At 34.6% G+C, this 18,584-nt stretch overlaps 1 protein-coding gene across 5 annotated transcripts in view; it reads right to left on the reverse strand.

The window, feature by feature from the left end:
• SNTG1 (syntrophin gamma 1) overlaps positions 1–18,584 on the reverse strand; it is a 327,370-nt gene that overhangs the window by 20,706 nt on the left and 288,080 nt on the right. For all 5 annotated transcript variants that reach the window (XM_040080452.2, XM_058422692.1, XM_058422687.1 and 2 more), the window contains 2 exons: positions 9,801–9,953; positions 2,879–2,971 (listed from right to left, as the gene is read on the reverse strand). In XM_040080452.2, coding sequence (XP_039936386.1) covers positions 2,879–2,971; positions 9,801–9,953 — 246 coding nt within the window. The remainder of the gene's footprint in view (positions 1–2,878; positions 2,972–9,800; positions 9,954–18,584) is intronic.

Genomic DNA, 18,584 nt, shown 5'->3' on the forward strand with positions numbered 1-18,584 from the left:
TACACAGGGCTGTAAGGCTTTTGTCTGGAAATCATAAACATAATGAGAGCCATTGACCCTCATACAGTTGTTCATGAACACTGGGGGTGAATTTGGGGTTTCAAACATTTGTGAAATTTTGATTGCAATTTGTCAGGCATGTTGGACAAAATCTATTCACTTACTTAAAATGTGAGAGGAAGAAAGAATTCAAATGTTGTTGCATTGCTCAAATAATTGGAACATTTGAATAACTGAATAATTGTTAAAATCATGAGTTAACTTGGTTTCCTTAATTTCAGTTTATTAGTTATGCACTTATAAAAACAATTCACAGTCGATTCACTAGTAATTAAGAAAAAAAACTTAAAATCCCATGAGCACAGTATTAAGTATAAGACTGACATTGCCTGAAGATTTACTGAAGATACCACTACAACAAAATATATGACAGGACTTCTCAGAAACTAATTTGTTTCCAAAACTACTTTGTTTTTGAAGATCTTTGTGCTCTGGGAAACATGAAAATGTCATAAATACATAAGAATTAAAAGCATTTAGTGATATTCAGCCAATTTCTCCCTCCAGAAGATTTCTTATCCAGGACCTGGAGAAGGCTCCAGGGAGAACTTATTGCTGCTTTTCAATACTTAAAGGAGGCTTATATAAAAATGGAGAAAGAGTTTCTACCAAGGCTTACAGTGAAAGGACAAGAGACAATGTTTTTAAAGTAGAAGAAGGTACAGTTCAGATTGGACATAAGAAAGAAGTCTTATATGATCAGAGTGGTGAGACAGCAGAACATGGTGCCCCAGGAAGCTGTGGATACCTTATTATTGGAAGTGAAAAGATAATAGTTTGTACTGATTTTTCAAATACAAATTGTAAAAAATTCTAGCACTTACAAAGAATTGCAGGAAAATATAGTTTTCATGAATGGTATGACATTTCAAAAAATGATTTTGTCTTTAATACTGAGCATGTTAATTCAGGGGAGACTTGCTAGGACTTTTGTATACCCTAAATTCAAAAATGCACATGTAAATATTACTAAGATATTAATGATTTAATTAAAATTTTATTCATGTTTTCCTTGTCCTGAAAAATGGTTTCAATTTTAAGCTTTTCATTGTTTTTTTACTTTTTTTTTGCAAAACAGATCTTGCTCCATATGAACTTCCTAAGCTAGAAAATAACATTTTTAGCTTTTTAGCTTAAGTGACTATACAGGTCTAGTTTGCATTTCAGTATATACGAGATTAACAATACTATTGAAGAACATTGTCAGCATAGACTCAACTTACACTTGTCATCGTCGTAATAAAGACATCTGAATAAATTTTTGGCTAAGAGCATTACAATCTTCATCTTTCCATAAAATGATGGAGACTAGGTAATGCTTTGAGCACCCACTGAAATGAGATTGACACGCTTAGATTTCTGACATTTCACCTTATGGCTTGTTTGACAATTTAAATTGTACCAGTCACTTGGCAACAGATTATGTTGCTTTCTATTGTATTGTTTCTTTTCTTTTCTAATGCAATTGCCATCCTTATCTCACACTGCCTTACACCTGATTACCTAACAAAACAATGACATTTTTTAAATTCCTGGTGTAATGCTTTTTTCTAACATACAATATGGTACATATAATACAAGAAGTAATGTGTTCAAACTGAAAGTGTACACTGAGGTTAGATATACTAAATAAATTCTTTAAAAGTCTATAAAAGTATAGACTTTTAAATATATTAAAAATATCACGGGGGCATGGGGAAAAACTGTGGGTTTTTTTTTTTTTTTTAACTGTGCATTTTAATTCCGTTGTACTGATTTTTGGTGCAATACCTTCTAAACTGATAGTTACATTTCATTGATGAATTATAAAAGACTGTTTTCTTGACAAAAAGAAACAATGTTATAGAAGTTTGAATTTAAAATCCATCACTGTGGGCAAACAAACAGAATGGACTGAGAAGAATAAACAGGTTTGGATTAGTGGAGTAATGAGGTGGGAAGGGGTAGCTTAAGCTAGAGCACAGGAACAAATTCTGAAGTCTAAGGGGCATTTTCAGCAACTGGTGGTGGCAATGTTGCAGTGTCTCAAAGGAAAATAGGTATTGAAGAGAAGTGTAACTCAGAAGAAGGATTCTGTCATTAACAGCAGTGTCGAGTAGTAGCAATAAAGCCTGAGCACCATTTAGGACCTGCCAGCAATTAGTGCAAATGTCAACATATAACATACTCAGGGTCTCAATGATTTTACTGAGACTTGGATGTGAAATAATATAATATGGAAATTGATTCCATACTATTTGCTTGATAAAGCAAACTCATCAGTTGCACTGAATTTTTAAGGTTGAGAGGGAAAGCTGATGGGTGAGACATACAGACTATGTCTGATTTATCTTTTTAAAGACAACTGAACAATAATAGCTAAAATTTCAAACTGGGAATTGTAGAATTGTTGTAATAGCACACACTCTTTCCCATGAAATAAGAGAAGAGAATGGAAGATTATTTTCAAGCTCACAGATAAGACTGAAACTAAGAAAATTATCTTTTCTCAAAATCAAGGACACACTAGCAAACAAACCATCAAGCTGAATCAGTGTGGGCTTTCATGTGAAATTAAAGAATATATTAAAGATCTGATGCTTTTTTCAGATTGGTATCAGTATTATACTGACTTCTCAATAACAAGCACACAACAGAATACTACTTCTCACATAATTAGAAATCAGTCCCAAATTTAGACTAAAGCATGAGAGATTTGAGAAGAGATGATCTCTTTCTATAGAGAAGGACATTTTGAGGATGTAATACTTATCTCAAAATATTAGAAGCAATAAGGAATAATAACAGCATGATGGAAAAAAAATTCTTAGAACTTTACCTTTGTGGCAGCATCAAAACAGACAAAGCCCGTGCTGAAGTCAATGGTAAGTCCCATAAGATGACTCTCTAAAACACAGGCATACGTCTTGCACTGTAAAAGAAAAATCAGAGAAGGTAGTTACCACAGAAGAAATTTTTTTTCTAGGACCACTGTTTTATTCCAGTGTTTATGTATCCAAAAATTATTATCAAAAATAAGTCATTGGTGTGTAAATATGTCAATCTTTTTGTCAATGCATTTCAAATCAAAGGATTTTTATCAGTGATGAAGTTGTCTAAGTCGTATGAAAACAGGCTTTGCTTCCATTAGGGAATAAAATGTAAGAAGCTCAGAATTGCTTTAGTGGCTTACTAATAACATTTTCTAAAAGGAAAATTTTATTATTTTCAAACCTCCTTATTTGTGACTCATACCTAGTAACAACTTTTAAGATTAATATATTCCTTTTATCTTTTCAAGGGGAAAAAAAATCATATGCAAAGTATCTCTTTGATACACTGTTTCTTGTGGTTTTCTGTTGTCCTAAATCTCAGGGAAAAGGACAGTATTTAATACCATTTAGCAGCTAATGAAACTACCTGAAATACCTTTGGTTTTGCTTCAGATAGTGGACCAATATATCTCAAAAGTTTCTGTGAGAAACCTTGGAATTCTGAAAGACTTTATCACTCTACAGTTTTTAAATATATGTTTCTATTTGTTTCCATAACATCATACTTAATTACGCACTGTGAGACATTTATAAGCATAACTTTCAGCATCAAATCACTGCTGTGCTTGAAGGCTGACTTCAGGTACAAAATGACAGACTTGTCTTTTTCATCACAAAATATGTAAAAAAAAATTAAAACATTTCCAAATCAGATGCAAGTTCTTTAAAGAAATTATCCTCCAGGTTAAATTAAATACAGCTATATTTGAAGAACATAGCTATATTCTTCAAATATTGCTGTATCTGCTAAAATTATGAAATGAGAACAAAGACTTCCACGACCTATAATGTGTCAGCAAAATCAAAATATAAATTGCAAACATGGGAACAATGTGCCTTTACTTATATATTCTTTGGGTGGGCCCTTTGGATTCCAGATGGTCTTCCTCAGAACACAAGAAGCTGGAAGGTGCATTAGCAGCTTCTGAATAGAAAATGCAATGAAGAAAAATGGAAAACTTCATACATAGTGTTTATATTAACAAATAAAAGTGGCTTTTTCTTTTTTTTCTTTGATCAGCTATAGCATAATACTGTTATGACTGTAAAATTTGATTGTAAATCACTATTGAAAAAGAAGAGGATATTGCCTTTGGTACTAGCTCATTAGCAGAACAAAAAAAGTGTAAAGTATTATATTTCACAGTTAATTACAGTTAATTAAGCCACACATGCAAAAATTTTCAAGTTTTTCATGCAAAGCAAAAAATGTACAGTTTTGTGGAATCATCTTGCAAACACCTTACAAGAGGCAAATTGCATTTTTATTTGTTAATGTTCAAGACCTGGACCAGACTTAGAGCCTTTACTGGAAATTATATTTTGCAAGGAAAGTGTGTATCAGATTCAAAATACATATTTCAAAAAATACATAGATCATCTAAAGTGATCTAACCTCCCACCCCAACACCAGAGGCCAACCTACAGTGCGCACTGCAGCACCTTGCTGAGCGGGGACAGCTCCCTCTGCCTAAGCCCAGCGCCTGGTTAATTAGCCTCACTGGGAACTTAAGATTTATGAGAAACAGGACACACCAGCCTTGGTTCAAGGCTGCACTGAAAAAACAACCTGCTTCCAAAACTGAAAGGTATTTCTACAAAAGGCAGTGCACAGCTTGTGGAGAAATATCATCTAGTTCAGCTCACTGTAGTTATTTTCAGGAAGACACCTCAGATTACTAGTAGCAGCTGATTAGTTATTCTTTACTTATATATATATGTAAGTGTATATATATATATACACACTTATATATATATATACACTTATATATGCCTCAAACTATGATATTCGAAACAATTTAGAAAAGAAAAAAAAAGTGAAAATAACAAAAAGATCTTTGGACAGCGAGACTTTAGTTTCCTTGGGGAAGAATGTCCCTTGGTTTTGGCAGGTTGTATCCACTTGCACACGATTCTGGTGACAGGCCACATTAGGGATGTGAACTTTCAGACACTAGTTAACTCTTGTAAGACTTTTCTCATCTTGATTTTCTTTAAGTTGCCTTTTAATTCAGATATTTGGAGAAAACAGAAGGGCAAAAATTGTTATCAAGATACATGATAATTTAAAATGTCTTATACATTTAACATTTTAAAACTTTAAAAGCGGCTATGAGTAATATATACTGTGGATGTTCTGCTTTGGTTGCTGATTTCTCACAAGAATTCATGAAAACTTCATCAGAAGTGAAGCATCCCCTTCACAAAAGAAGCAGAACACACTTCAGCACTCTCTTGCCGTTCCTCCACAGAATACAGAATGTTAACTTTGGTTTATTAATAATTCAATGGGTCAGGCAGAGGCTGAAGGAGACAACTCAAAGTTGTTCCTTAAAAACTATTCCCTCAACATACATGATTTAAATTATGGAAAGAACAATATATTGTGAACTTCATGTAAGCCATCTCTGAAGATGAAACAAAGTTAACTATAAATCTAAGACTTAATTCAGACTTTTAAACTCGGATTAAACTCCAATGAAAACATGCGCTATAGCACTGCAACATAAAAGAGCTTTCATAATAATCCTTACATTAGAGAACAAACAACTACAAGCAAGGACAAGAAGAAAAAAAGCCATTATGGAAGAGGTGAAAAGAGCTTAAAGCAGCAGGAACACAAAGGGAATATGACAGCAATAAATATAATTGCACATCATTATGCAAGTTATAGTAGTCTCAGATTCTTTGTGCAACAATGCTGTGAGAGAGTAAGGAAAAAGAATTTTCATTTCAAGTAATTTTTTTTTTTAAATAGGTAATTACGAAAATAGATTATCATCATTTACTACATTACAAAACTAATTAAAGTGACTGTAACACACCAAAATGACACCACTATATCATTGTACCATGTTATTGCTAAATTATTATCAATTTGACTATGCCTCCTCTAATACATTTCTTTTCTAAGAAAAAAAAACAACTGTTTAATTTTTGGTTTAGATATAGCTCTGGCAGAAGCTATGAATTAGGTTGAAACAGAATTCATTATATATTTATAGTAATGCATTTTTTAAAAAATGAATTTGTTATATATTCTTTGGAGTTAGATTAGAATTGGCCCCTGATTAACCTCTTCTGGAGATTATTGAGGAAGAGTTACTATTTGCATGATTATGGAGTAACACATAATGAAGTTGAATAATTTTAAATGGTAGTTTTAAACTGAAGTTATATTTTCAAAATTGTATTATTTTATTGTAAGACAAATTTACTGGATTAACATTCACTTTAAATATGAATATTCATATAAAATGATTGCATAAATCAAAATTTTAGGAAAAATACATAGTTGATACCTTAATTTTGAACCTGTCATTTTTTTTTTTTTTTTCTCACAGAGCAGTGAAAGAACTTGCTGGAAACAAATTGTACTGCCAGATTTTATCTGCATATGTGGGTTGGTAGATGAAAGCAGTAATGAATTGCTGAAAGAAAAATGAGGAGGCCAAACCAAGTTATATTAAAAATATTCTATATTCTTTTTCCTAATCAAGATATAGAAAATAAAGAAAAAAAAGTTGAAATAATAAGAGCAAGCACAATAATGTTCTGTCATGAGAAACCAGTTTGTCTGCTTTCACAGATCTGCTATAATCAATCAATCAGGAAATCATTGTTTTGAGTTCTTAATTGCTACACTGAACATCAAGAGAGAAAAAAAGAAGTTGAAAAGATTCAGATGAATCTGAGGTTAAGATTATAAAGCAAATGATTTTGGAGAAGCATGAGGGCAATTTTGAATAAATGTAATTCTAAAACCCAAAAGAAAATTCTAAAACAGGAATGCTACAGTATGAATCATTCTGAAAATAAAACAAATATGAGGTGGCTTCTGAGATAAAAGTTATTCAAGAAAAATGACATATATTCTTTTACTGATGGCACAGCAGTGCTTCTCTAAAGTATGTTGCAGTGAATTATACAAGAAAGACAAAAACTCTCAAATATTTAGTGGCAGAGGACATGTATTATTGCAAGTTTTACACAGAAAAACTAGTCTTAGATTTTCCAGCACGCAAGTACTGCTAAAAAGATAAGAATAGTTTCTATAAAAGGTAACAGTATATATGAATTTAAAAGAGGAAAGCTGAACCTCCACTGAATCCTCTTGCAATAAAGCTACAGTGTATTAAAACAGACAGCAGTGTAGTTTTTGTAAATTGGGTCTTCATTAGTATATACCTGTCATGTGTTAGTACAGTTTGGTTTTTTAGTTATAGAAAAATGTAAAATAATTCCGCAGGTCAGGATCTGGGAATTGCTTTAAAAAAGACAAGGACCTTTCAGAGAGTTAGTTGGAATATTGACATCTATTCTGACCACTGAAATTGTTAGCTGCGACTTTGGGAACTACCATATAAAACCCTGTGAATTTCCTGTAGGTGGGTCTTTTTGCTTCTTCCTTTGGCTAGAGAGAGACAGGTAACATCGAGCTGGGCCTGCTGCTCTCCGCTTTTGGGGGGAGCTGGCCTGAGGCCTGGCCGGATTCCATCGGCTCCCAGGTGAAGGCGGGGGAAGGAGAGGTTGATGTTTTGCAACAGCTACTTTCTTCAGACTTCTCTAGAGCAGGGAGAAATCTCTGCCGGGCCCTTGATGGGAGCTATGGGCACCATTTAGGCCGAAGCCACCCCAATTTACACCGAGGGGTGGGCTGAGAAGGCATTTATGATCCCGCTTAGATTTTTTTTTGGGATTCCAGACTGCCTGAGTGTTCTGATCTCTGATGTTTCTGTGAGTTCTTCCTCCCTCACAAGTTCGGCCTTGAGCGTCTAACACCACGAGCTACAGAGAGAGAGACAAAGACTCTGGGCAGTTTTAACCCTTTCCTGGCAACATGAACCTTCCAGAGCTTGGCCCTTCTCTGAGAGAGTAAGAAAGTGAGTAAACATAAAGAACAACAGCATGAAGTCAGTAAAGCAAGAGTGAAAAGACCATTGGGACAGAGGGTTGAAGAGTTGGTTGTTCTATTCTTACTTGAGCCACAGAAATGAACTCTATATTTAAGTCATTCCTTTAAATCATGGGAAAGATATGCATTTGGGGAGATGATTGTTTTAATTTGTGTGTGGATTCAAGCAAAAGGGTTTGTGATGAACCAAGTAATACCCTATTAAGATGCTTGAACAGAGATAAAGATGAGAAGCTCCCTGCGCCAGTGAAGAAGTGAGAAGATATCTCTGTACCTTAAGGTGAAGAATCCTTTGCTTTGGAGTTATTCATCTTTAAAAGGGGACACCCCAGTATGCAAAAGTCTAAGACCCTTGACCCATAAGCAGCTTGGGAACCTGCTCCTGGGAGGGTCACAAAGGCAGGTTTCTCTGGGTGGTTGTTTTTGTGACAGTTTAAAACCCACAAGAGAACTGTTCTAGGTTGTCAGTAGGATCCATGACTCAAAAGGATACTCTTCCCCTAATGAATTGATGAAAGATTATTGTCAGATAGTGAAACTAACTGAAAATTACAAGTTTTGTCTCTTTATGTTGTTTTGTAAGAAAGTGACCAGTTTGTAAGGGGAAGGAAGAGTGTTTTTCAAGTTCCATTCTGTTTTAGATTTTTTTCCAACTTTCTTTTTTTTCTATTCTTTTAGTGTATGTTAATAAACTATTAGTCAATTTTAAAGTTGAGCCTGCTTTGTTTTTCTCCTAGTCTCTCTCTCACAAAAAGAGTAAGTACCAAAACCAAAATTTAGTGAACATAAAACCACTACATTAATTAGCGTCTTTGCCCAGTTTAAAATAAAAACTATGACAATACCAATTCAATCCATCTGCATGTGGTGGTTCACAGGTCAGAAAAGGGCTAATATATAACTAACTAACAGTTTGTCTGAGTAAAAACATGTCAGTGCTTGCATTCCCAGGAGGGCACAGAAAATTTGTGAGCCAATACTTGCACAGGCTAATATGCTAATATGTCTCAGGTAGGTGTGTATAACTCCTGCCAACATCAACTAAAGCTATTCTTACCACATGGGTATTTCATGATTAGAAAATCAATATTACAACTGGGATTAGGTGAATTATAATTGTGGTGGGTGGCTTTTTTCTCCTTTTTTAAGTCAGAAAGTCATTTTAAGTCAAAAAGTCATGACTTTTTTTGTCATGTGAGAAGAAGTTATCTTTAAACACTCTGATACATACTTTTGCTGTAAAAAGTCACTAGTAATTTGTATTTGAATGTTGTCCATCTCTGCACTGTCATCTGGCAATAGAGTAAACACACAAGAAACAGGAAATACGTGAAAAAAGAATGCTGCGTCCGAGGTAGAATTTTTGTTCTTGCTTGTATCCAGTAAGTCCTTCACTCAGTATACTCTCATTCCTGGTATTACCAAGACAACTTAATTCCTGCAAGGTTCTCTTGTGATATTGAGTAACAAATAAAGAAGCATGTAAGCCAGTAAGAATATCTAAACAGCTGGATTTTGTCCCTGATCCATAGATTGTTTTTTCCTTGTCTGTCCATGAACTTCAGTTAAAAAATATGTATCATGTTGTCATAATAACTCAAAGTATTTCAGGCGGCCTCTTCTGAAGGCTAGATTGCAAGTTGTTTGGGATCAGCAAAAGCAAATACTTACATAAAAGAGTAATAACTTGAGAGCTGCAGAATTTATATCCATTTCTTAAATTACATCATTATTTCATATGGGCCTAATTTGTTAATGTACCAAAAGATGATCACCAAGGCAATTGTTCTCACCTGTATCCGTTCAACTTCTAAAAAAGTTGCTGTTTGGAAGGCTTTTTCCCATAGTGTTAGGTCAGACTCTAGTTCCACAGAAAAGTAAAGATCTTCTCCAGATTCAGACTGGACACTGAAGCAATGTTTCCGACGGTCCAGTAGATCACTGTCCTGATGAAAACCTGAAGTTATATAATCTGGCATACATCAATTAATATTTTTAATTGTAAACCTTTATGCCTAAAACCCAGTACTTTAAAATGGCATTTTAAATGACAGGAGTAACCACAGTTGCTGAGGAACTGAAAATCAGGGGTTTGGTCTAAACACTGACATTTCAATGAATTTTAAAAAGGATGTCTATATTCAGAATGGTACAGAACAGCATATCTCAGGCAGTAATATTTTAACAGATCACTTCTCAAAAATGTTATCAGCTATACACTTCTAGGTTAGACACTTTCTATGAAAGTTTTCCACTTTCTATTCACACGAGGAATACAAATATCAGCTTCTCTGACCCATTTGATTTACACATCCTACTCTGGAAGATTGGTCAAAGGAATATATTTATTTTAAGAAGTATGAAAAGTCCATATGTTCTATTTTCTTTATAGAGGCTAGAGAAAACAAGCTCTTATCTCTGGAGGCTTACAAAATCCAACATACAATTAGTCTTTAAATGGATACTGCCAATAGAGACTATAGTGGCTCCCCTTGGTTAGGTTGCTGGCATTGGTTCTGGAGAAGAAAATTACTTTTGGCTTTACTTTCAACATAACATGATACAATGGATATCAGGTTATAAATATTTAATCACTAATGATTGCTAGCATTTGTAATTGGTACTAAACCAAAGAATAAACAAGTTAATCAGGAAATTAATTAATTAAAATGTTTTCAATTATTTTTAAAAAATTATTTATTTAACATAAAGGATACTCTATATTAAAATTCTGGCATGTAATTTGTTCTTGTGAAAAATAGGTTTGCAGAAACAGGTTTAATTAATTTAGTCCCTGCTACATGAAAGAAGTTGCCACAAGTCACAAACTCACCAGCTTTCCTTGCCAATACATCTGGAGATTTGGGTTTAAGTAGCCTGCATGCAATTTCCACAGAGCTACCCATAGTAAAGGGCAGAGTTAAGTTCAGTAAAGGAGACTCATGGGACAGTATTGCCTTCTGGTTATACACAACTTGAATAGACCAAGGGGAGCACAACCAGCTGATACAAGCTGGAAGAGCAGTTTACATTGTTCAAGTCAGCTGTCCCTGAGGCAGAGAACCGGGAACCTAAAGCTGATTGAGAACAAAATATATAGAACAGGAACCTGCCTGAAACTATCACTCTGAGGTATACAAGCGGGCAATGGGAGAGCAAGCACTACTTTCCCCTTCCCGTTCATTCAGTAAAAATGTGACAGATCTGTTTAAGAAAGCCGGTACAGCATGCATCCATTAATGCTTCTGGTTGCTTTACAATTTTTAGAAGAATCAGCTATGTAGGTATCACACCCTCTCTTTGCAATCCCCATGACAAAACCAAGTTACTAGGATTTTAAAATGACCAGTCGCTGTGTAAAAATCTCTTTCCTTTCTTCCATCAAGTGTTAAGCTTAGTAGCTGTAAAGTGTTAAGTCACGTATGAAAAAATCAGCATGAACATGTTTGATCTTAAATCTTAACAGCATTTCCAAAAAAAAAAAAAAAAAAAAAATCTTCTTCCAGATTTTTCTTCGAAATATTCACAAGGATGTGTAGTTGAACCAGTTTGGTGTAGCTAAAAAATAGTCTATATCCTATCAGAAACACCTTTTATCTCTTTTTTGGTATCTCTTTTTTCCCCTTTTTTGTTCCTTTTCATTCACGCCTTTCTTCTAAAACTGAAGTGTCAATTCTCTTCTCAGTACGCCCTGACGAGCATTCAGAATAGGTGTTCTAATATCCAGGTTGTTGCTAATGACATCTATGGTCCATTGAACACACAGCCTCAAAGCACACAGAGCAGCAGCACTGTGACAAATGTTTAACCTTGTGGATATGTGTAGCAACAAAGCACAGCATCACAGAGTGGCTTGGGTTGGAAGGGACCTTAAAGATCATCCAGCTCCAACCCCTTAAGTGAAACCTTCCACTTGATCAGGTTACTCAGAGCCCATCCAGTCTGGTCTTGAACACTTCCAGGGATGGGACATCTGTAACTTCTCTAGACAACTTGTTCCGGTGCCTCACTACCCCTACAATAAAGAATTTCTTCCTAATATCTAATCTAAACTGCCTCTATTTCAGTTTGAAGCCATGTTGCCTTGTTTCATCACTACATGCCCTTGAAAAAGTCCTTTTCCATCTTTGCTTAAGGATCCCCTTAGACACTGAAAGGCCACAATAAGTTCACCCTGAAACCTTACTCTTCCAGACTGAACAATCGCAATTCTGGATGAGCAAAAGCACTGGAAAACCCTCACTCCTCCAGAGCAGAAAAAGCTACTTCTTTTAGAATAACAGCACTTATTGTCTAACAGATCTTAAATGGGGTGTTGAACTCCCCGCGCTTCCAAAGCTATCCTGATTGAACTGGCCTCTTGGCCCAAAGGACACGTTCAGCATGGCGTGTGGCAAGGCTCATGTGTAAGGTACACGTATTTCCTGGGGAAGGTTGCATTCTTCATCACTACAAACACACGAAGAAACTAAAAATATTTTGAACTCATCTTTACCTATTCTTGATAACAGTTAGTAAAGAATAAGTAATTATTAATAATGCAGACTCTTAAAGCTTTTCTGAAACACGACTGTGTGGGATCACAGAAATCATCAGCTTTAAAAAAAATGAAGTAAGAACCCCAGTTTTCAAATGGGAGAGAACTTAGTGCATGGCTCAGTTCCAGAATGTATATCTCTATTTAGCTGGGCACAGCTAAGGTTTGATGCTTTTAAATGACACTCTTAGACTCTTCCAGTCTTACAGGCTTTTTTTACCTCCTATTGAGAAGAATGTGTGTGATCGGGATACGCAAAGCAATCACGCGGAGACGAGAAATTTCGCAGGGCAGAGTTGTTCCTCCGAGAGAGCTCAAGGCTGAGCCAAGAGCCATGCCCAGAGCCCCTCTGCCTGTTTATTTCTTACTTTTTATACATTTGTGGGTCTGGCTGTGGATTGGCTTCTGGAGTTTTCACCTTCCAGCCAAATGGCCAGACCAACTGTCATTTACAATTGTCTTCAGGTTAGAAATATGCAAACAAAGGAGAGAGAACGAAAACCAAATGATTTGTTTATGTTACATGTGTGAGAAAGAGTGAAAACTGCTCCTAATATTGTAGAGTAGCTAAAATGTCTGACTCCATTCTATGAACAATCAAAAGGCTTTAAAAAACTTAGAAAAACCAGAGTGACAAATATGCTGTCTAGGAAAAAGTTATTTTGTAGACTGTGAAAACCAAAAAGTTAGAAGTTCTGCTGAGACTGACTCCTGTTCAAAAGTGTTTGAAAAATGCAAAAATCTCTGGAGGCTTTGAAGTGATTAAATAAAATCCTATGTATTTTATTATCAACATTGCTACTAATAATTGTACTAGATTTTACTAAGCATTACATCAAACCTAGATGATGAAAAAAGAGCTAAACGGGATCTAGAAATTATTATATAGGATTTTGCTACTTATGTATGAAGATGAGAGCATGATTTGATTTAGAAAAGACCTAATCAGTACTAGGTAATATTTCCCCTTATATTGTGACAACCAACACACATAATGGACTTGTTTATTATTCGTTTTTACATTCTGTGAAGTTCCTATTCAGAAAGAAAACAAAATTCAACATGTCTCCAGAAATCATAATTTAACTAAATAATATTTTCAATTTGTGATTAGTTCTAATGTATATACTTGTGATTTTGACATCAACATCTATGGTTAGGTCCACGATAAGAGAAGTGTAAGTCAAATACGATTTAAATTATGTATTTTAGTCTTTCTAAAATTGCTAACATACATATGAAGTAGTCTTTTCCTCATTAGCAGTATTCCATCCTACTTGTTAAAATATTTATGTACAAGGTTCCCTTTAGTACTGCTTCTGCAACTTTTCTTGCTTTTTCTGCAAGATCTTTCTTTAGTTTTGCACTTATTCTCAAGTATTAAAAATCTGTATTCTAGGTTTATAGAATTTAATAATTTGTACAATAGATAACTGGACAAAACAATGTGTAGGGAAAAGCTAAAAGAAAGCCAAATGTCCTTATAAAGGCAGGAATGTAAAGGACTTTTTTTTTTTTTTTTTTTTTTTAAGGAATCCAACTGGGAATTGTCCAAAAGTCCAAAATCTAAAAAAAAAAAACAAACAACTGGTCAGGAGTGTCAAATCAAGGTCTGGATGAAGCAGGAATCTTCATTAATTAACTTTTACCAAACCACTACTTCAACTAAAATATAAATGTCATTCTACCCATTTAAGAATCTGCTATGACCCTGTATTATTATATTCACTTACTAGTCAGTGATGGACATGAGCCAGTTGCATGCTGATTTTTAAAGAATTCTTTCATACTGATAATGATTAGTTGTACCGTTTGCCCCTGATGTTCTCATTGTGAATTAATAAAACTCTCTGAAGATAAACACACACAAAACTTTTAGCAGTATGCTAACTCTCACTAGAGGGAATATAGTCCTGCTGAAGGATGGGCTGTGATGAAAGACATTGGCTTACACCCAGCTTCAGGGTAATCCAGCATCTCTGCTGACAGGACAGTATGACTCCTGCTTGCATAATTAATAATGATATCCATGTTAAGTGAAAGTAATAAATTTGTCCATGGGAACTAAGCATGGCTCATTAGGCAGGTCCTTCCAAATTAAGGCAGAATGCCTCTTTATCACTAAATGGAGACTTCGCCTTCTCTTCTGCAGGGGTAACCCCTTTCCTTTTGCAAGACTGCTCTTTCCAGAAGCAGCACTACTTCTTTTTAATTACTAGTGTTGTTTCATTTTAACTATTATGAGTGCCTTAAATACTCATTTTTTGGCTATTATTTAAACCTGCTAAGATGCATGAGGCCCTTACCTCTTGTGGTGGTCAGTGAGAGCTGAGTTCTATTCTACAAAGCTCTCTGCAATGGAAAACCAAGCTATATTTGCCACTCATGTTCATGGCATGATTTTTTGACCCAAGAGTTGCTCAAGAACTTTCTGGAAGTCTGATTACTGTGAAGTTACATGTAATATGCAGAGTGGCATATATATTTTGCCACAGAACTGTAAATGTTAGTGACACTGGTGAGCAGTTCTTGACATGAACAACAATTCATGTAGAATGCTCAAAACCATAGACAAAATAGACCTTGACTTTCAAGAAAATTCTATTTCAGCTGTTAAAATGAGATAAATATTCACATCTCTCATATGAAATATAACAGTTATTCAAAACACATAAATGAGAAAACAAACAAAATCTGTTTTCTTTGTTTATTAGTTTAGACAGTTCTGCCAAAAGAAATCTGTCCTATCATAATCATGATTCAAACCTAGCATCTAAATTCTCTGAAGATAAAAAGCATTTTCTCATGCAATAACTCCAAAGCAACTGTAAAAATGATCACATCATGCCTTCACACTTGCTGGCATGAGTGCCCTGATTCTTTTACTGTTTGTCTCTCCTTTCACCTATCAGTTCTGGCTACATAAACATACATCCTTCTTTCTAAGGGCATGTAATGATCTACTTCAGCTGGAATTTTGGGAACACTTTGCTTGAGCATCACCATTAGTTGCTATGGTGATGGTTCTAATAGCATTTACAGGCAGCAGGGAACAGATTCACTCCAGAGTGAAAAAACAGATACAGCTTCTCCAACATATTCTCATTACTCAACTAATAAATAAAAAAATGTCCCTGCAGGTGTGTGTTTGTACATAGCTCATCTTATTTGGACCCTTCTGAATTTTATTATTAAGAAGTGTAAAAAAAACCCCATTGAAATTGCAGATATATATTTATACACTCATTTAAGTAAACACAGAATTGAAGCCAAACTAAAACTGGACAGAATATATTTTGATGTTCAGATTTTACAAAAAGTCTGTTTACTCAAGGGGAAAACTGTTTATAACTGCTGGATAAATTTTACTTTTAATTAAATTTCCATTAGAAAGAGCTGTCTGATGGCTGCAGAGAAATAGAAAGATTTGTTCTCTGTATTCCATTAGGTTTAGCAGTAAGGTTGAATCACTTTCCAATTCTTCCTGAATAGGAAGACTAATTTCCTATAGCGCCTGGTTAAAAGACAGTCCTGAAGACCCTCATCTGAATCAGTGCAATAGTCTGAAAACAGGTTTCCTCTGAGTCAGTGCCATAATTACGTCTATTTCTTAATGAACTCTACTGAGAAACTTGTTTATTTTTTTGCCATATGACGAAAATTTTCAAAATGTTCAAAAACCCAACTAATCTTTTGAGGAAATAAATTATTCAAATGCTTTCTGGAGAGGCATTAGTGGCTATTTTCTGTTACAGAGAAATCAGAGACAAGTATAATTATAAACAGATACAAAAAAATGTGCTAATCATCTCTTAGGAGAGTTACTAAGGTTTTTTACCTCGCCAAACCTTGAGACATTATTTGCTGGAAATTAAGTTTAAGAACAGATCCCATAAGAGTAAATATAATGATAATGGATAGAAATGTTAAAGAGTGATCCCATCTTTTCATTCTGACCCTTTTTTAAAGTAGTTTCTCAAATTTAAATAATTGCAGATGCTTTTTTTTTCCATGTTAGTGGTCAGCCTGTGGATATTGTTGCATTTTATATTATAGTTAAAACAGCTAAATCAGTTCTGTAAAAGGAATTAGAAAAAGGAACTAAATTGAATTGTCCAAGTTAAAAAGAAAGAAAGAAACAGAGAAGCATCAGCCCCCAAATTTGCATTTTGAGCTGTTCTGGGACTTCTGTTCTTTGGATGAGTAATGGCTGATTTGGGACAGGAACACTTTTGTTGACCTTGGGAAGAAAAGTTAAGGTCAACCAGAAAAACTTAGTTTTTCTGGGCAAAATTTGACTGTTACCATTTTGAAGATTTCATTCTGAACATGCTGCATCCCCATGGTGCATAGGAAGAGAACCTTCCCTATATTTCCACCTCTTAGGAGTTGTTATCCTAGTGGCCATGGTAAGTGAGAACAGGATACTCTACGTTTCCTTAAAGGGTCTATACACCTCTTCAATAAGAGAAAAACACCGGACTCAACAGCAGAAGTGGAAAAAGAAACTACATTGAAGAAAATTTCTTTTCATTCTCATTTTTGTCAGTTTTGGGGGTTTTTTTCCCCAGTTTTAAATGTATTTGTTTTAAAGGCAGGAAAAGATCTTTTAAAGGTTTTCCTCGTGAAGGACACAAATATTGGAAGGAAAAGCATTAAACTTGTTTGAGTAAAAGTATGGAAAATTACCCACCAAACTGATTATTTATTATATTAAAATAATTACCTACTTAACTGGATACTCTTTCTTATTTAGCTTCCTTTCTTTTTTGGACAGAATTCCTTACTCAAATAGCTTGTCAATAAATTATGTCAAGGTGAGAATACATTAGAGTAGCACAGTGAAAAGAATTTTTGTTGAACATCAGTATGTCAGAAAATTTGTTTAAGCAAATATGCAAAAAAAGAGAAGATTTTACATGTACTTACTAATAGTGCTAAGAAAAAAACTAAAAAGGGACTGTGGTTAAAAAAAAAAAAGTCCAAGACAACAAGATAAAGATTTTCTAAGAAATTAATATTTCTAGCTTCACTGCTGGCTCTGGTTGTTGAGAATAGTTAACATTTAGACCTCCACTGAGAAGAGAATGTACCAAATGGAGTTTTGAATAGTTGTCCCTGAGAAAGGAACAATTTATTTAATACAAAGATTGGAACAAAGTTCCAGGGAAAAATCCAAAATTATCACAGTTGCATGAATGCCTAGAGGCACAAATTCTTTGTGCAATAAAATTGCAGCATCTCATGCTAAATTTAAGTATAGTGATAGCCAGAAATACAGATAGGAAAAAACTCAAATAACTGATGTTTGTGACCAAAAAATAAGAGAAAATTGATAAGTTAGGGAAAAATGTTACACAAAAATCTACTAAAATTGGAGAGTCAGACTATATTAGTTATTACAATACTGAATCACTCCAATCCTCAGAAATGCTCTGATTAGATTAAGTCAATGGAGGGACACTTCTCAAGCTGCAGATAAACCTCAAGTATCTTGGATTTAAGACAAATACTTGTCTTTCCCAAGTATCCTTGCACAGTACTTATATTTCACACCTCATTTCCGCTCTTTTTCAACATTCCCTTTGCCTTATGTTAAAAGTTAATTTGGCTTCGCTTTTCAAGGATGTTGCAAGAGCACTGTCAGTCTCATGACTAGACAGGCAATGAAAAGCAATTTCTGAAACAGAGAGGTTGCAGAAGTAATTTAAAAATTTATTTTCTGTATCAGTTATTCTTTTTGTTTTTCTCTGTGTGTTTATCTTGTTATTTCTTCCAGGAAAAAGGATCAGACTCTGAGACTGGCAGCCCCAGCCCAACACAAGTCATTTATTTTTCACCCAAAAGGTGACAGTTTATATTAATATTGCATAAGAAATGTCAGAAAAAGGCGGAGGAGCCGGGGGGAGTTAATAAAGAATGAGAAACCTCTCTAAAGTTAACAGGAAACATGAAAAGCCTTATTTAATAAGTTTACATTTCAAATATTGTTTGTCCTTCCTTTCTGAACCAAACAAAAAATGAACAAGTCTTTATACAG

The sequence above is a fragment of the Hirundo rustica genome, chromosome 1 (assembly GCF_015227805.2).
Source record: "Hirundo rustica isolate bHirRus1 chromosome 1, bHirRus1.pri.v3, whole genome shotgun sequence".
Classification (NCBI taxonomy): domain Eukaryota; kingdom Metazoa; phylum Chordata; class Aves; order Passeriformes; family Hirundinidae; genus Hirundo; species Hirundo rustica.